This window comes from Calypte anna, chromosome 3, assembly GCF_003957555.1.
Source record: "Calypte anna isolate BGI_N300 chromosome 3, bCalAnn1_v1.p, whole genome shotgun sequence".
NCBI lineage: Eukaryota > Metazoa > Chordata > Aves > Apodiformes > Trochilidae > Calypte > Calypte anna.
Genome location: NC_044246.1, coordinates 10,259,605 through 10,280,336, shown reverse-complemented (window position 1 = coordinate 10,280,336; position 20,732 = coordinate 10,259,605). Strand labels below are relative to the sequence as shown.

General features: G+C 35.9%; 1 protein-coding gene across 2 annotated transcripts in view; it reads right to left on the bottom strand.

The window, feature by feature from the left end:
- Positions 1-20,732, bottom strand: part of CNST (consortin, connexin sorting protein) — a 43,964-nt gene that overhangs the window by 21,645 nt on the left and 1,587 nt on the right. Inside the window, exons 2-4 of one of the 2 annotated variants that reach the window (XM_030446633.1) lie at positions 19,921-20,017; positions 7,752-8,186; positions 1,196-1,392 (exon numbers count right to left, since the gene is read on the bottom strand). In XM_030446633.1, the coding sequence (XP_030302493.1) occupies positions 1,196-1,392; positions 7,752-8,136 (582 nt within the window). In that variant the 5' untranslated portion in view covers positions 8,137-8,186; positions 19,921-20,017. Of the gene's footprint in view, positions 1-1,195; positions 1,393-7,751; positions 8,187-10,286; positions 10,331-19,920; positions 20,018-20,732 lie in introns of those variants that run through there. The other variant, XR_003987316.1, reaches the window with a different exon arrangement.

The following is a 20,732-nucleotide window of genomic DNA, read 5'->3' as shown; positions in this document are numbered from 1 at the left end:
TTTTCAGTTCTGTCACAGTTTCAGTATGACTTTCAAAGGGTTGTTACCCTTAGGGTTTGGCTTTCTCATCTAAAAAAAGCAGCAAACAGATTTCACCTCCATCACATTCAGTGACATTCCTTAAGTTCTGTAAAGTGTTTTGAAGGTTTTGCCCTACCTCTGCTGGTTTTTCAAACAGACCTTTGTATTGATTCATGATGACCACCAAACCTACTGCAGCTAAAAGTAGAAATGGTCAATCCTAATGATAAGTTTCAAATAAATTAAAAACTATATCAATTACTTTCGTTCAAACACAGTAAAAAACAATTTAAAATTCTATGTAAAATATAAATTATCTATAATTTGAAATAATAGAAACATTTTTCTCAAATATAACTTATTTTAATCAGAGAAGAATAATGCAAAAATGTCATCACAGTTTTGAAATTTAAAATATAATAATCATCCAGTTTTCCACAATAAAGAATATGCAGCTAAATTAAATTCTAAGTCAAATACATAATACTATATAGTATATACTACATATGGCTTATATTAGACACTGCAGCCAAACAGAAAGTCTTCTAATCCACTGTTAGACAGTCTGACACAACTGAAATATAAACTAATATTGTGTCAAGCCCTATCAACATACTCATCTTGCATGATAGTCACCAGAAAGAAAAACACTGCCCAGTTAGTAAGAATGATTGCTTTTCAATTCACACAGTATTTCCCTTGGTCTTGTAGTAACTGCTATAAAAAAAGCACATGCTATAAAACCTTGAACCTTAGCACTCATGCATGAAATTAGTGCTAGGGAGCATTCTGCATTAGTAAAAATAATTCCAAATTTAAAATAGTATTTAGAAATCAGCTATCTTGTAGCTACACTGCTGTCTTACAAACAATATTTAAAGTATGTTGAAAAGGGATTTTTCTTAATCTTCCTGACAAACTAGAATTTCATCATTTGAGGAATGAAAACCCATCTTTTAGAGTTTCTTCTAAATGCACAATACACTTTAAAGGCAATTTATAACTAAGCATATATTAGGACACATTAGAGGAGTTATTTGCCTTGACCATTTCTTAGACATCAAAATATTCTGTCTAGATGAGTGTATTGGCATATGTTGAATTTTTTCCTAATAAATAAAAGCCACAAATAAAATAAAAATTGAGTGCAACATCCCCAAATCATAAAAAGTACCTGATGGAGACACAGGGGCAGTATCTTTGAATCCATCTGTTCAACCTCTTCACGAAGTAAAGAGAAAAGAGACTGCAACTTTAGGTTTTGTTCTTTTTGGTGGAAGTTTTCATTTGCTTCAACAGCACCTTCAGATTCTGTATCTGTAATAAGAGTATCCTCCTCCTTGACAGCTGTGGTTCCTACTGTAGGAGCTCCTTTAAAAAGAACAAGTATCTAGGTTAGAATTCAAAAAATATGTCAAGTTGTTTTTGTAGGAAATTTCAATACAGAAGCTATGAATGAAACCCTAGTATCTTAAATAGCATCTCTGCAAGTAAAAAAAATACCTATGTGTATTAAGTGTAAAGTCTTGCATCTGGCAAAGAACAACCCCAGGCACCAGTATAGGTTGGGGACTGAGCTGTTGGAGAGCAGCACAGGGGAAAGGGACCTGGGGGTGCAGGTGGATGGAAGGAACCAGGAGCCAACAATGTGCCCAGTGGCACCATGGGGTGCTTTACAAGGAGGGGGGGTAGTTAGTAGGTCAAGAGAAGTTCTCCCCACCCTCTTCTCTGCTCTGGTGAGGTCACATCTGTAATATTGTGTCCAGTTCTGGGCCCCTCAGTTCCAGAAGGACCAGGAACTGCTTGAAAGAGTCCAGCACAGAGCAACCAAGAGCCAGGAGGGCAGAGTAAAGCTTTTCTCAACAGGACGAGGGGCAATGGTTGTAAACTGGAGCACAAGCAGTTCATTATTAAGAAGAATTTTTTCACTGTGAAGGTGACAGAGCACTGGGAGGCTGTGGAGTCTTCCCTGGAGACATTCAAAACCCACTTGGGTGCATTCCTGTGTGACCTATAGGTGACTCTGCTCTGGCAGGGACTGTTGGACAATGATCTTTCAAGGTCCCTTCCAACCCCTAACTTTCTCTGATTCTATGAAAATACTGGTCTTGTCAAAATTAGTTGTGATAGTATCAGCTCACCTGCCTTAAAAAAACACAGTAACATTCATCAGGTATTTTTCTACACTTCTAACTGGAACCTGACTTTAACTAAAAAAAATCAATACTTAGATCCAAGTGGACAAAATTTTATGTTGAGTGAATTGTAATACAGCAGAGACAGAAAACAGGGTGGTTTGCAACACAGAAAGGGGCAAAAAAGGGTAAAAGGAAGGTAGGCAAGGAGAGGGTGAATGAGGTTCTCAGCTTATCTCCACTCCTGCCAAGGACCTTGTACAGGGAGGTGTCCCAGTACAGGAAGGAAGGACATTTTGACCTCTTCCTCAGATGATAACAGTGTCTCCTCACAGTGACAACGGGATCTCAAAGGTTAGAAACAAGCAAATCATGACAGTGGGGGTTTTGCTGTTGGGGACAGTTGTCTAGGCAAACTGTCCTGCTGAGTGAAAAGGAAGACCTCCTAGATACCTATATAGTTTATTTCAGAGTCCAAGGAACAAGCCAGTAGTAGTGATCTATGCTGGTAACAAAGGCACAAGGAAGTGTAAACTTCCAGAATTTTTTGCTAGGCAAAAATCTAGTTTCTCCATGGTACATACCCTGGCAGTACACTGCTGCTTGTCTCTAGTTGTAAAAAGACAAGTAGGTGGAAGACTAGCAACCTGTATGAAGGATAATGTAAAGTGTAACAATTTAAAAATATTACAGGAAAAAATTTGTGGGTGCAAATCCCACATTTTATTGACAGAAATGAAGCATTTGTAGTGCATTGCTCATCATGAATACAACAATTTTCAGGAAATGTTAAATGAGATTACAGAGTAAGGGTAGGACTGGCAGTGATTTTGGGAGAAATCAATTACCCACATAGAGAACTGGGGCAGTTTTTTACAAAGATCAGAGAACAGAAGCAATAAATGATGGCTTCCTGTAACACAAAATCCTAGGAGTAACCAGAATACTACAGTTTATTCCACCAATTAATAAACTTTTTTTTTTTTTTTTACATAAAACAAAATTGAATTTGATACATTTGCATAGGACTGAACGCTTTGGGGTTTTTTTTTTAATCCCATAATTTAAAAAAATAATGTATTGATTTTGGCCAATGAAACATTCACAATAAACTTTTATTAACCTCATTTACGATGAACACGTTATCCCTCCTCCACTAAACCCATAGCTGAAAGTCATGTTATCATTTAAAAGCAGGACAGGTGCAGGCACTGTTTTAAGTTATCATCACACCAACTGCTTGCTCCTACAGCTTGGACACTCAAGGATCTTTCACAGACCCCTGTGTTCATTGCACCAGAAACCCTACAGTGATGATTCACATTTAAGATTCAGGGCTTTAAGAAAGGCATTAGCTTGCCCACTGAAGGCTTGACCATTTTATTTTTGGTTATTTTAAACACTTTCTTAAGAAAACTATCCTGGTTAGGAGTGCTGGTTATCTCTGTGGGTGGCTATTTCATGGGGCTCACCACCAGACAAAATATGGGTGTAACTTAATACTGTTTTTTCAATATTAGTAGGTCTTTGCTTTTCCAAAATTTATTTGGGCTTGTCCTCGACCAAAAGCAACAAGAGATATAGCCAAATGCAAGAGATAAACCAGGGAGAGATGGAGTTAAGGCTGTCTTTAAAAATAGGATAGCTTTCTGTTCAGCAGATCATCATGACACCAGAAAAGAGGGTCCACGTGTCCTGAGAAACCTTTTCTCTCAAAGAAAAAAAGAAAAACAGAAAAAGAAAAAAAAAAGTTACTTAAACTACACTTTATTAAGCAGCTCATAATCACCTGTCATATCAAAACATGAACATTGATTAAAAGATGCTCAAGAACAACTATAATGAAAAACCATAAATTTAATTGTATTGCAGTAGTGTTGCTAATACGTAGTTTAAAACAGCACCTTAATCCTACAGAGAGTTGAGCTGTCACTCACTTGGAATTAAAATCTGCCCTCAAATAACTCCCCTGATTCTGAAGCAAGGCCTTATACAGCCATTCACATTAAATCTACTTTTATTTACCTTAAACACAAGACAGCATTTGTGCCTTAGTAACACTATAACTAAGAACTTTTCCTCAGACACTTAGCAATGCTATTTTGTCACAAAGGTGTTATTTTTCTTTTTTTTTCCCTCCATGTTCTTGAAAAGGGCACACAACACTTCTTTTTCCTAGAATCAAGTAACCTTACTGTTCGAAGTGGATTATTTTTTTTTTTACTGGACTTTTACATATATTTCTGATATTTTAAGAAGTATGAATTGTTTTTTTACTTTGTAAAGGACAGATACTTACTCCATAGATTGGTACCTTGGTCAATACTAGCATGGAACCAGAAAATACAGAAGGTATCAAATCTCCAGAGGGCAGAGCACTCACTAAGAATGTGGCAGAGAGCCAGGTTCAAGCTTCTGCTCTGCTAGACTCCGAGGTTTCAGCTGACATCCTCTTTGCCCAGTATGGCAAACACTGGGTCCACCAACATTTTCAAAGGCACTGGAAGAAGTAAACTTTCTGAAAATTTCCCTAAAAGTTCAGAGAAGTAGTCTCACATTTCCAAAATGATCCAATTCTGACAATAAAAATGACAAATGCATTTTTTAATGTCTCACCTTTTTTCCTTTGTCAGTACTACGAGTATGTGAAATTAAGATGCTCTTGCAAATTACAGATTTTGTTCTCTTTTTCAACTGAATTTTCATTTTCTCATTCAGCAGCATTAACATAAGTCACCAGTAACAGAATTTTCTAGTACAGAAAACATATGGTAATCTCTTTTTATAAACATTTTTCATTACTCAGTATCAGAAGTCTGGTTCAGACTGATTTATTCAAGAAATAGTGAAAAAAAGACCAGCAGGTATTTAAAAAAAAAATTTCATTTTAAGGCAGGAGTGTTGGTGGTAAAGATGTAATTTTAACTGAGCAAGTAGAAAGTCCTGTCTAGCGTGTCACAGAACCCTAAGTTAAACAACATTGCTTGAATTTTCATATAATTTAACTGGTTTATATTCACAGACTCCTAGAATGCCTTTGGTTGGAAAAGACCTTCAAGATCATCCAGTCCAACCTTTGACCAACACTGGAAGCTCACCACTAAACCATGTCCATATATTTAATTCACTGCAACACTTTCTTCCTCCACTTTCAAGCTGCTTCAAGAAACAAGTTGAATAATTTACAGGAAAAGTGTAAGTTGTGGAATTTTACTTGGGGAAAAATGATTAAGTGCAAGCTATTTTGCTATACTACATTAAGGAGTTACCAACCATGATTTTACAATATTAAGTTACTAGTTATGGCAGAACTGATATTTTGGAAAAAGAACTATTTTCAGAGAACAGGGATAATTTGAAGTCCACATTTACAAAAAAACACATTGAAGCAGGTGACACTTCATGAATCACTCTCTCTACAGCACTCCAGTTAGTAGGATTCATTAGAGTGAATCCAACTATGAACAAACACCAAGTTTTATCAATTAAAATTTACATCAATTTTTGTAATCACCAGTGTCCTTCTTCAGCAGATATAATCATATCAAAACATTCAAAACTACTGTTAGTGGATGGAAACACTGAGAGAGAAATTTGGGATCTGCAAGCTACAGACTCGTCAATTCACTATGTCTGCTGCAGCATCCAGGCAGCTAGAAGGAGATGCTGCTTCAAACAATCCATAGCTGAAACTCTGGAATTGCTTATTCCAGGATGCCAAAATGGAATCAAAAAACAAGTGCAAGTCAGGTGACAAATTCACTGAAAACTACTACAGTCTATCAGTTCCCAGTTGGGGAAGTCCTGACTGGATAACTGATCATAGAAAGGAGAGCACATGAACAAATCACTACCTCTTTCCCTGCTCTTTATATTCTCACCCATAATTTCTCAATAGTTAAAAACAAAAAAAGAAATAAAATCATAATTGTACATGCAATGCAAGTATTTGTTTGTGATTCCAACTTGCTTCTGTGGCACTGTGCTGTCATCCTCTCTTGAGATTTTCCACTCTGGCTTGATTATTTTCTTCTACAATTCTCTCTGAGTTGACATAAAGACAAGAAAACTACTTTGCTTCCTTTATGTAGAGGGATACTTGGGAATTCTTTAAAATAGCTGCTGTTAAAAGTTAAATAGGAGATTCTCACTAAAATAAAGACATTTGCAACATCAAAAAAGTTACTACATTGTATGAAAACAGGAGATGCATCATGTGAGAATATCTAGAACAATAAATGTAAGTTAACCCATAATCAATAGGAGATATACAGAGAGGAAAAGTTTAACTTTCAGTGCTTGGTGAATTACTCCTCTTCCTCTCATCAGGCTTCAGATAACTCTCTTTATACATCTTGATCACATTTCAGCAACTTGGTTTTTGTTATTTCCATCATACAGGTGGATCATTCTCAATTAATTAAAACAAGAGATTAGCAGAAGCACATATTTCATTATATTTTTAAGCATTACATCTACAGCTGAAATACTTCATGATCTTCTGCATCATTTAATGATAATTCATTCTCCCTAAAATGACTGATTTCAGGATGTCTCTTTACTAGAAAACACCATTTTTCTCTTCTAGATTTTGCTTGCACATTCAAGATATGGAAAATAAGGCTTCCTTCTTTTCCTTTCCTTACCTATTTTAGAATCCCTTTATAATCCTTTGAGATCATCATCATCAATTGTCAGATTAGACCACAGAAGACTTGCCATTTATCAGGAAAACTGCATTTTAAAATTATCTATTTTAAGTAGCCAAATTCCCTGCCTTCTCAATCTTCAGATGAAAAAAATATCAGGGAAAAAAAAACCCAAAAAACGAGCAGGCATGATTCAGTTTTTCCAAAGATACCACGAAACACACTGATTTTAATTAATGTATTTGCAGAACTATGACACATAAGCATTATGATTTATGGGAAAACCCAAATATAGTACACATTGTGTTGATGAAGAGAAAGAAGCCTACTCATTCAAAAAGGGAAGAACCATTTCAAATAAGATCATATAAAAAACCTTTACATTTTCCCTATCTAATTCATATCCAAAAGATATAAAGGAGGAGTTACAGCAAAAATTGGTAGAAACACATTTTTGTACAGCTCATTACCCAAAATACACATCCTAGGACACTGAAAAATGTAAGTAAATTTTAACAACAGCAGACAAAGATCAAGCTATTTGGTATTCATACAAAGATTTAAAATCTTGACATTGGATCAAGACAACAAAATACTGCACTTGAGCACGGTGCTGAACAAAATCATATTGCCTGATTTTCTGGCTATTATGATTTGAAAGTCAGCCCGATTTCCATACTGAAATTCCTTCTACTCGTGCTTCCTTGGTATGTTCCATTTGCTACACAGCCAAAATAGCCAAAATTTAAATACAGAGGGTGAAAACATTTATAGTTGCATTTGATTTAGGACTTCTGACAGTTCTGGAAAAAACCCAACTGTATAGTGAAATTTTTTAAATAATTAGCATCACAACTAAAATATATCTTCCTTATTAGTTCACACGTTAGATCTAGTGTGTTGTTATTGTAACTAAACAGAACAAAAACATGCTTTTATAAAGTACCTTTAGATTTTTTACTGGAGCTTCTTTTGCTTCTTGGACTTCTTTTTCCACCTGGCTGTTTTTCTGTAATAGGCTTTTCCTCCAGCTGGGACTCCATATGGACATTTACAGATCTCTCAGTCTCACTTTCCTTACAGCTTGGGGTGCAGTCTCCACTGTCCATATTCTCATTATTATTGATGCTGTCCTGCTCACCTTTATCCTGTCGTCCCATAGCAATGCTACCAGTAGTCAGAACCTCATTCCCATCGATGTCAAGTTGATTTTCATTTTCATCAGCTGAGGAAACCAAATGGGATGCCAAACTTTCCACCCTATACTCAGCAGAAAGACTGTCCTTCGAGTCTCTTTGTAGATCATTTGGTGGAAATTCTCTGTCATCCATTAGAGCGTTACTTGCTGAACCTCTTAATTTCTCTCCAAATACTTTAAAACCTAAAATATAAAACCAGAAGTCTTTACAATCTGTATATTACAATAGATAAATAACCTCGTACTTAATGCCAGCCAATAAATAATAACATCAGCCAAGTGATAACATTTTCACATATGGGGAAATTCTTTCAAACAGTAACTCACTGCCCCATTGTAAGTCCTAAGGGAAAGTACATCAACATCCAAAAAACTCTCTCTAAACGTTTGTTTTTATCCAATTATAACTGGTTCCAGTTACCTGACCAGTAGCACAGCTGACCTTTACATCAGTGTTCACAGTGTTACAACTGAGGTAATGAGAAAAACAAAACAATAAATAGAAACCACCCTGAGCCCTCCCTCCCCCCTTTAAACCTATGGCTAAACCAAAAGCATTCTTGTTACATAAGATCATAGTTTGCTTGAAATAAAAATAAACCAGGAAGTAATAAAAGCAGAACAACTTTTAATTCCTTCAGTGACACTATCACATTGAATAGGAGATAGATTAACCCTGTTACAAAACTTAGATGGAAGTAGAACCTGTTTATTGACTCAAAGTGACACTTTATTTTCAAGAAAACATTCAACATGTCTTCAGGATATATAGAAGCAGATGGTTTGTTAATAAAAAACCCCTAATCCCCCACCTACTCTCAGCAGGGGTCAATTTTCCCTTTTAGTGAACATGCAAGTCTAATGAATGCTGCAATTAGATGCATATTCACAGGAAAAAAAGAGTAACTCTTAGCAGCATTTACACCGTTCTTACGCAGAGCTGTTACTGTATCAGTTCCTATCTTTAGTTTTTAAAAAAATGGTAATACTGCTGGTTTAATTTTGCAACTATGTAGCTGAAATACAGCTCCATTAGATTTAGGTCATGTTTTAAACAGTGAAGCCAAATTTCAGCAAGCGTGGTGGTATTATAGAAGAGCTTAGATAAGCCTCCTGTAGCAGTTTCCTATCTTTTCCTTCAAATCACAAGGCATTAGGAAATCTGCCTTCACCAGCCTTTCTTCAGTCTTACATCCTGGAATACACAACTGAAATGCACACTTGATAATATGCAAGACAATTTCATTTTACTTGCTAAGAAATACTCACATTGCAGAAAAATGGAAAAAATGCCTTAGAGAATAAGTAGTTTTTTCCTCATACAGGAATACAAAGCACAGGCTACAGAAATAGGGAGGAGTCCCACGGAAGCATGCAGGGGGTGACAAGCCACCACCCAGCTGGGCAACACAAAAGCACCAACCAGGACAGCTCCATCTCTGCTTCCAACCTGAAGAACTTGTTACCCATCTCCAGCCATACCAGTCTAACAAAATATCCTACCTATCCTACAACATATAAATTGTACCAGGGGAGGTTTATACTGAACATTAGGAAGCATTTCTTTGCCAAGAGGCTGGTCAAACACTAGAAGCAGCTTCCTGGAGAGGTGGTCAATGCCCCAAACCTCTCAGTAATTAAGAGCCACTTGGATAATGCCTTTAATAACATACTTCAATTTTAGGTCAGCCTTGTATTAGTCAGGCAGTTGGACTAGATGATCACTGCAGGTCCCTTCCAACTGAAATATTCAATTCTGCTATTCTGTTCTGGAAGAATGATGTACAGTAGAGGTGCAAGTCATATTTTCCTGTGGCAACCGAAGAAGAGAACTGGCTTTCATTAAGCATCAGCAAGACAAAGAAGGGAACTCATTAGGAGATATATATCTGGAAGATAGATCTGTTCACTAGAGGGATGCTCCTTAATCGAGCCCTTTTCTCTAGAAGAGCATTACACACAGAATGAAAGGTTAAAAGGACAGAACTTTAGTCAGAGAAGCAAGAATTGGAACTAGAAGATACTCTTTAGACACCCACAGTATAAATTACATTGATTTCTTGATATAACTGTCCTAAAGCTTTAAAAAAAACCCAGACGCTGTGCTATACTTGAAAGGTTCACTCCCTTACTCTTCCTTGCATAAGAAAACCACTACTGCTGCCCTCTCCAGATCATAGATTAAATGATACATTGAACAAAAGAGGCTGAAGTAAATTGCTCCAAGCCAATGAGGAATTAGTTCTAACAGCAATAATTAAAAATCAGGATGTCCTACCACCACTTTCTTGCTTCTGTCAGTGGACAACAGTTTATCTTTTCAACAGCTGTCACAGAGAAACAGAAATGTGAATGCATTAAAACAAGGTGTTTCCTATTAGATTATTAGAGGAAATGATGCTTTTGACAAGTGACATTTTCTACAGAGGAAGCTAACATTTTAATAGAAAATAATAACTCATTTCCTTTTAACATGTGGCTAACATGATAATCCCTCTCTAGCTGAGAGGCTGGAGAGCTTCTGCAGCTATTACTGATCAACATTTCTTGGTTTACTGTTTGAAAATCAGTCTCTCTCCAAAGAGAAGTAGCAGGGAAAACCTATTCCTTTCTACAACTGTTATGACTCCTTAGAGAATGAAAACTCAAAAAGAATGAGTTCAAAGAAGTTCAAACAGTCTTGCTCTGCATCTTTGAAAGGGATGTTTTTTCCCTCATAGCTGAAACTTTCTTTTCTTTCCTGGTTTTTGATGTTGCTATCTGCTACTGTTCTTGACTTTACCAAGACAACAGCCAGGTATCAAAGCAAAGCTAAATCGTTTGAGAATTAATTTTAGCTCTGCCTGAAAACACAAGTAGAAACACTTATTTATAAAAGAAATTGAATTAAAATCAGCGATTCAAACTATACTTAACATATCATTAACATGCAGTTATATTGTTTTGCCACCCAAATAAATTGCACCCACACAAACAACATGCTAAGAAACAAATGTTTCTTTCTTCCTAGGCACATCTTTACTCTCTTCACTGGTTGCTCAAACCTGACATACAAGCCAACACTGAGTAGAACTATGCAGACTTCTGTTAAAAGGTGCCAATGAATGAAAACCCTTCAGTTCCAGCTGCCACACAGATTCATGTTATGGGCATGTTTAATCCTGGTGATTATTACAACTCAAAAATACGTCAGAAAATACTTCACAAGTGGCTAAAAGACAAAGTCTGTAATGAAGAAATTAGTTGTATGCTTGCTTGCTATAGAGTGAAGAGCATTTACATTATAGAGATATTATGATACTTCTGTTTTAGATCAATTTGAATTTTAAAGTGTTCTTTTTCATGTACTTCATATAACTTCACAATTTCAACAACTTTTTTTAGTTCCTCATTTTTGTCTCTATACAGAGCCTTTCTTCCATCTACCCTTGCTAAGGAAATATAACCTTAAGAGCAGTTGTTTGGATTGTATTCTGAAAAAACAAGTGAAAAACTGGGATCTTTCCTGATCTGGCACAACTAAAATTTGAAGAGCATATTAAAACAACCAAAACCAAACCCACAAACAGAACGACCTCCAAATGCTCACACTAACACAGGTCCCCTATCCCAGAAAGCTGGAGGGGTTTATGACTGTTTACAGCACATATTATGTACATTATATACATTTATATATATTTATATTTACTCATCTCAGAAGTACCAGATCTCAGAGTAGATCAAGACCAAAACACCATACCTGCTGGCACAAGTCTAAAAAGGTTTTAGCATTCAAAATGTTTATGTCAAATAGGTTTATTTATTCTGTTTGACTGCTTTCATATAGCTTCTCTGCCAAGACAATATTTTCCCTCTCTCATGTTACATAATTATTCTGTGTTAATTAGGGAGATTTAAGTCTTTGAATTCTTTGAAAGTCTGTTTCCCCATTATAGCACCTATACAACTCTATTCAAATTAAATGGGCATTTCAGATTGGTTGCTTCTACTGATTTTTTCCATTAACATGGATGATAAAACAAAACAGCTATATAAAATCTTCAGTTAGAAGCAGTAATAAGTATTTTTGAGGATTTAATTCAAAATTAGTAGTAGCAGTAAGTACTCCAAAAGGAGTAACATGAAATTCACTACGACAAACACAACAGTTCATCTTTTAGAATAAATGAAGCACATCTGTATGAAATAGGGATTAATCAGCCATTCTGTTCTGGTGAAAAGCATCTCATACCAAACAGAAAACTCACCCTGAGTCCAAGTGTTGGTTTTTTTTTTTTTCCTTTTTCTCCTGAGGTATAATACAGCAACTGTTACAGGCACAAGAGAACTCATTATGTCCTAACAGACACAGTTAGAGCTGCAATTTTTTTTGTGCATAATATACACAAAACAAGATGCACACAAGTAAAGAGAACCTAAATCACAGGTATGAGCTTTAGAGAAGAAAGGACAGTACTGCATGTGGTAATTTGTTAAATCCATAAAAGGTTGCCATATAAACAACCAAATGTCATGTCATGAGTTGTTGTGGAATCTCCTTCCTTTTAAAGAAGAAATTAAGCACCTCTCAGGTTTAAGGACAGGTGAAAAATTGATAGCACCTAGGGTAAAAGGAATTTGATTTTCTTTAGAAAAGATTCACATTTTTCTATGAAAAGTGTTATCTTAACTGAGCTCGTGCTTCTATTGCTAGAACAAAAAAGGAAAACTGAACATGCCCTGAAATTTAAAGAATGATTAAACCTAACCCATTCATTTCTTAAAAAAGAATAAATCCACTGAAAATTCTGATAGGTAGTATAAAGATACATTACAAGACCACCTTTAAATTTCTTTTCTTATTGATAAATAATCTTAAAAAATATATAAAACCAACATGGAAACTATCATGATCACACAAAAATCAAAACAAGTAATGCAAATTCTTACTATTTCTGCATCCAAGAACACTGATCACATTCTATGAATTCTTACATTTACTACCAAAATGAATATGTATCAGTAAAGGAAACCCTAGAGGCACTATTTAAAAACTACATAGAACACACCTCTATTTGTTCATCAGCTTGCATGAAAAAGGACAACGCCTACTATGCTGTTACAGGAGCTAATAAACAAAAAAGACACTGTGTTCTTTTGAGGTTCTTTTGAGGTAGTGCAAGGGTAATTCCTCTACAACTGTTTGCTGCTTCTGCTTATGTGGAAGCCAAGATATTCCTAACAAAAACTGGAACCATTATCACCATCTTCCTTCAGAGTGCTCTTCCCTCACCACAGCCAAAATAAAAAAAGCAGAAATAAGTACTAGAGATGTACTTGACTATCAGACAACTTGCTGCAAAAGGAAAGAGACAGTAGATAGAGAAGGCAGAAAATTAATTTAGTTATAAACCTCTAACAAAGCCAGACCACTGCCAGCAATCAGAATTCTACTGCACCTTCTGTTTTATGTGCAACACTCTATGGATGTAGTGGTGCTGTTTCTAAAGAAAGGAAAATAAAAATATTTACGTGCATGCTTTCATTATCCAACCTGACATCTCCACAGAAAAAAATATCATGCTGTTGTGCTTTGTCATACCATGGAGTCATCACTAGTTTATCATTTCACAAGACAGTCTTACAGACAGTCCCATTCCTGGGCAGTCTGCTATAAGAGAATCTCAATATCCTCCTGACTGCTCAGTTTCCTCTATTTTTGCCTTTGAAATAATTTACTAGTAAAAATATCTCTATAAATGTTTTCTGCTTCTATGTCAAATGGATGGTTTAGGAAGTCTGTATTTTCAAATGTGTTAAGTCTGCTGTCCTCTAAGGCATATCTAGACACAGGAGTCATTTATCTAATTTCATTGAATTTTACAAAAATTTCTGAGGATGAATGCTGAGGTGGTTGGGCATTATCTGACACTAAAGTGACATTTCTCAAGTGCCAATGACATTTAAAGGCATGATGGTCTTTACATCTATAAACAGCAAGAATAGTGAGGTTTTAAGAGGAAGTTCCAAGAGCCATTTTCAACTTCTAAGTTGAAAATACTGCTTAGTCATAGCTTTCACAAACTATTATAAACATATATTGCCATAATCTTCCACACTTAATATTCCTATAAAAATGTGTTTCAGTCAGCAGACAAACACAAGAGATTTGTCTGGGAACACATAATGTCTTTTATTAGAACATATGACAGAATTCTGACAACAATTTCACACAAACAACTTTTCAGCACTCAAGATACACAGTGATCAGTTTCCCAAGTTTCTGAATCGAAGCTGTGGGCTTCCAGCTTCACTAGGACAAATTTCACTCTATGGTACAAGTAAAAAATAGAACATCAAAATTTGATGTGTTTATTTTTTGTTCTTGCCTGCAGCAAAACACCAGGAATACCTCAGGTAGGGGCAGAAAGGTAGTAAAACAGACTGCTCTAGGAGGATGGAGAACTGCCACTACTGCAGCACTAAACAGTCTAGACAAATGTTGGTCAGGAATAATCTGAGTGACTTGTCCTACCCTGGGATGCACAAATCTCCTTCTAAGTCTTATGAAAAGCAATTTGCCTTTTTTGATTTTTGTGTTTTCCTTCTAACTGGACAATTCCCAGATTGTTGTTACGCTTCAGAACATGTGCACAAGTTTGTTTACAAAGTATAAGAAAAATGAAAAACTTCCCACTTCCTCAGACTTTCTGATGTTGAATTTCAGTGAGACTGAATTCCATAATTTACAACTGAGTAATAAGTTTCATAGTGCTCATCAATACAACATGCATTTAGCATGGTCAAACATTCAGTTAAGTCTTAAATTATACCAAAGCCAGATGCAACTACAAATAGAATGGAAATTTGTCCTTAAAATTTATGAAACAACTCTTGTCTGCAAGTATTAAATACTTGTGGTTCCTCTGTTTCAAACCTGCAGGTCCAACTGGAAGGTTAATTAAGGACAGAGCTAATTGTTAGAGCTTCAGTAATTGTCATCATCAGATGAAGACAATATTCAGTAGTTCTACCAAAATCTTGCATCAGTTGGTTTTCTAGTTTCTACATTAGTGGGTGTCAGATACAAATGACTGAGATCAAATACTCTCTTTGATCTGAAGCTCCTTCATGAGGTCGGTCAAACTGTTACATCATCATAGAATTATAGAATCCCAGAAAGGCCAGGATTGGAAGGGACCTTGGAGATCATCCAGTTCCAAACCCCCAGCATGGGCAGGGACACCTCCCACTAGACCAGGTTGCTCAGGGCCCCATCCATCCTGGCCTTGAACACTTCCAGGGAGGAGGCAGCCACAACTTCCTTGGGCAACCTGTTCCAGTGTCTCACCACCCTCAAATTAAATAATTTCTTCCTGATGTCTGAACTAAATCTCCCCTCTTCAAGTTTGAAACCATTTCCCCTTCTCCTTTCACTACACACCCATGTAAAAAGCCCTACCTCAGCTTTCTTTTAGGCCCCTTTCAAATATTGGAAGGTTTCTATAAGGTCACCTCAGAGCCTCCTTTTTCTTCAGGCTGAACGACCCCAACTTCTTCAGTCTGTCTTCACAGGGCGGGTGCTCCAGCCCTCTGATCATTTTAGTGGCTCTTCTCTGAACACATTCCAGTACCTCTATATCCTTATTATGCTGGGGACTCCAGAACTGGACACAGTACGCCAGGTGGGGTCTCACAAGAGCAGAGTAGAGGCAGAGAATCAACTCACTTGACCAGATGTCTGTGCTGCTTTTGATGCAGCCCAGCACCTGGTTGCCTTTCTGGGCTGCAAGCTCACATGAACAGCTCATGTTGAGCTTCTGGTCCCCCGTCACCCCAAATCCTTCTCCTCAGGCTCTCATCACTTTAATTCATTTCTTAACTACAAAATACTGCTTTATTTCGCAGGGACATAATGAGTGAGAACTCAATTATGCAAAACAAGAAAATGCCTATGCTAAACAAATCACGATCCCTCAAAAATTAATCACTGGTGTAACTTCATTGAAGTTAATGAAGCTGTGACCACTTAGACCCATTTGTGAATTTAGCCTTAGGTGCTGTTTCAACTCTCCCCTTTCCAACAGTAAGTTATTAAGGTAATTAATTTTGCCTCTAATTGTGTAAATAGATGCTGGGTAGATGACCTGTCTCTAATAATTTACACATACATTTGATAATAGATGGAGTTTCTGAAGCACATAGTTGAGTTTTTCCACTAGGATTTGAATGTATTTTGGTAATACTTGAGCCTGTAAACAGAGATCTAATTTGGTTTAGATTAGTGTTTCAGAAAACTCTTTTTACCAAGTATGTTTTAAGTTGCAGTCCATTTGAAAAAGTACCTTTCCATCAGAAAGTCCCAAATACCACAAACATTAATAAACCCTGGCATCAGTACTGTAAGAGGGTAAAAAGTAATTTCATTTGAAACCCAAACCAAGATAGTTTAAATGATGAAAAGACAGGAGATTTACAGCCTATAGAAACACTGAATGATTACCATTTCTCCTTGTACTAATTATGTTATGTTTCAGTGCTAAAATATTAGACTTTAACAGTCTTCTGTGAGAAAACCAGATAAGAAAATAAGCTGCAACCAAAGCAACATGGGGCAAAGGGTAATTTTATATATACCACCTTTCATAATTTTTCCCTGGGATCAGATGTATACACCCGGCATTTTGAGTGGCACTTTATTTTATAAATACATCAATAAAGGAAGAAGCCAAAATATTACTGAACAGCTTACAAAATTGCAAGTTTCAGGACAGCTGCATCCCAGTTTGCTTGTTTTGCCATTAGTCAACTGTAACACTTTAACAGAATGAACACCAGAACAGTGGTGCACATCCAGCTGAAATGTTGGTCTAAAGTGGAAGGATCATCGTGCCCTCACTTTGAGACTAAAAGCACACAAAATTAAAAGTCTTAACAAATAGGAAAGAAACTACAAAATGTTCACTACACAGTTCCATGTTATTTCAATGACACATTCCTAACATTAACCTAAAAATATCCCTATCATGTTAATATTACAAGGATAAAACAAAAATCAGGATTAGTTTGTTTTGGGGTTTTTTTGTTGATTTTTTTTTTTAATCCCAAGGTTATTTTGAATTAATCTCAATTTGCCCTGCTTTGTAATATTATTTTCCCAAACAAAATAATAAAAGAAAATTAAACTAATCCTAGGGACTGAGAAAAAGAGTGTTAAAGCATACATTATAAAGCCACACATTAGCAATTCATTTTAGACAGATGGAGCAGTGTACTGGAACAATAGTAGAAGAGACTTCAGGCTCGTGAGCAACACTGTTCCTAAAAACAAGTGTGTAACACAACAAAATTTCTTCACAGAACTATTTGACACTGACATCATTTCTCCTCTATACTTTTCTTATATGTTAGCAACACATTTTCCAACACATCACAGTTATACAGTAAGTAGATAAATAAGTAAAAAAGAGGAAAAAAATTCTTAGTGTTATGAGCTCTTGAGCAAGATAACATCGCCAAAGGATGAAAAAGAAAGACTTATGACAAGATATATATGCAAACACAGGCTGAGTGAATTTGAGACAGCAGAAGAGGAATTCTGAGGGAAGTAAGCAGAAGATGCACCTATTTGAATGTTTTTACTCCTGTCCACAAAAGTTTAATAACATGTTTTTTGCTTGCACACAAAAAATATTTGCAGCAAACTTGATGAAAGATGCCAGACTGATAGCCCTAGGGACTGAGTTTCTCTGTACACACAGAACAGATATAGCACAGAGTGAGAGAGTTTGCACTGCTGCCAAAATGTCTTACAATACACAGCTTATGCAACAGTGCTCACACTACAGAACCCTTTGCCTTTCCACTGAAAATGCCAAAAATATTGCTGCTTAGTATTCACTACAAAGGAAAATAAGATGTGGACACAGTTGTCAGCACCAGAAGGGGCAGAATTCAAGGCATCAGCTCATTTAACAATGTTAATTTTTGTGCTGAATGGCTCTTCTGTCAGCTGTGAACTTTGCTGTAGTGTTTGTAAAGCTCCAAAGTCAGTCTGCACCTGGTGTGAAAATGCTTTCCTATTAAACAGCATGTATTACAACAGAAAAATAGCAAAGGAGGAGTGGTTTAAACCTTTTTTTTTTTTTTAATAAATTTATAGTAACATACACTTAGTGACAAGAAATTATCTCAAAGAACTAACTTGATGGTTTCATTTAATTGGTACCTGAGCACTCTCCAGGAATCTGCACAATTGATCTAGACCATCTTTAATGAGTAGTAATTCTCTATTAATCATGTTAGCAGTGTTAGGCTGGAAGTGATGCTGTCACATGGAGCAGGCAGGTTTCCAAGGAACCTTGGATTCTTATTTCCCTTACTACTAATAGTATGGTCAAGCAACAAAAAACCTCCACCCTTCCCTCCAAATTCAAGTGTCCAGCCAGTTTTCACTGTCAACGGATTACCCACAGAAAAGCAGTAAGTTGAGGTTTACAGAATCTGAACACAAACCTGCTGACCTCTTTATAATGACTGATTTTCACTTAAGAAGATGCCCAAAACAACATACAGCAAAATTACTGGATCTCAAACCAGATTTTGGCAAAGGATCGAAAGCTACTTCAGCCCTTGAGATGTTTTCTCTGTGCATGCATGAGCTTGGAGTGGTGGACAGCAATGACAAGGGAATAGGACAAAAGAACAAGGATACCCTCTGGTTTATTTTTAATAAATAATTGTTCCTAGAGACTATTTTCCTGAGTGCACAGTGCTTACAGAACTTCTGAAGAAATATCTTACCACTCCTATTATTTTTCTATTATTTTCACCATTCTAACATTATAACAAGATTATTGAAGTATGCAGAATAAAATAAGTGACAGAGAATTCTGTAACATCCTCCGTTTCAGCAAGGCACAGAGACATTTCTGTCAAATCAAGCTCACAGCAGGTTATTTTATTTTATTTTCACATTACTGAAGATAATATGCTTCATGATTCTTTCAGCTCTTTTCTGAATATCAGTTCTGTTGTAAGCTTTCTTTAGAAACTCACATTAGAGGTGGTATTTGGTAACAGGGAATCCTTTCAATAAATACATAATTAAAAAAAGATCAAACCATCAGCATTAAGAGTAAATCTTAAGATTAAATATTACAGTGAGTTTAAGATAAATGGCATATGGTGAATAAAATAGAAAGTTAAAAAGTTTTTTGAAACCATTATCTCCTAACAAACTTAAATCTGTATTCTGAGTCAAATAGGAGACTAATGATAATTATCACTACCAGGACAAGAAAAATCATCCTGCAAATTTCCATTCACAGACCTCTTGGGGTTTTTTTGTGCAAGAAACTGAATCTGTACTTAAAATGAAGTATGGGCATAAGAGTTTGAAAAACTGAGATAAAGATGTAAGTACTACTGCAATTTTTCCCCTTAGAAATGCTTATCAATGTTTACTAAGTGGTGAATACAAAATAAAATAATGCTTTAATATTAGCTTAAAAAATAAACTTTAAATGGAGCCAAATAAAAGTAAAGGCAAGAGACATTTAGAACTATTGAGAAGAAAACCACCTCTTTGCTGATCTTTTTGACCCATATAACTAATGAGCTCTTTAGTTCAAGCATAGGGAACACTCAAAGAGGTATCCATTTTGATTCCTTCTGATTTCAAAAAAACAATAATTAAGTGGAAACAATAATTTCAGAGCATTCAATCATGCACTTAAATTACAAAGACATAAGGCTCTATTAGGTAAGACTGGAAATTCAAATATTTGCATGTGGCAATAGCTGTATTAAACGAGAAAATATGTCACAATCAGCTGCAACTTAAAAATAATCATTTGATTACTCTTGAGATACATGTAAATGTATTAAACAACTTTGTGCACTGCAATTTCTAAACAGAAAAATGTGCAAAACTTACCATTTTTCTAAGGTTTCAACAGTTTCTCAAGGATGATGACAAAGTCAGAAAGAGGTAGTCCTTTGTACATATAATGTTCAGTTAATACCTGGCAGTTCTAGGGGAAAAAAATCATAAATTTATCCTATGCAATGCAGAAAAGCAATAAGGTAAAGTAAATAAAAATATGAAGAAAAGTGTATAATTTCTAGTGCAAGAATAATGTGAGGTCATTTTTGCTTTACTTTGAAAACTTTGAAAACCTCTGAATAATCTCAGTTACTCTTATGAGCCCATTCAAAAATTACCCCAGCACTCCTGAGTGCTTTAATTGGCAACAAAAAAATTCAAAAATTCCTTAATTAACCTTAATATATGGAATACAACATGGTAATACAGTAACTATACCTAACCTTTCCGTAGCCATAGCTATCAAGCTTTTATAAGGAATACTGAATTAGCACATTACCAAACACTTGCTGTAAGATAACCAAGTTCTGCTCAATGTTCTGAAAGCCCTATGAATCACTGAATTATCAGACTAATTAGTAAGAGAGGGGAAAAAAAAAGCTATTAAAATCAAAGACAAGTTTAAAAATGGATTGAGGTCTATCCCATCATCCAGCTGAACAGTCTATTTATTTCCCTCAAGTCACAGGGAAGACTACTACAACTCTCAATGTGAAAGAGCAGTGTATTTAAAAATAACTTGCAGATATGGAGACTGCTGCATTCGACACGGCATTTCCAACTTTCCTAAATTCAGCCCAGCCCTTCCTCATGCCACATGCAAACCCACCAGAGAATTCCAAAGCCACAATTTTCTGTCCCAA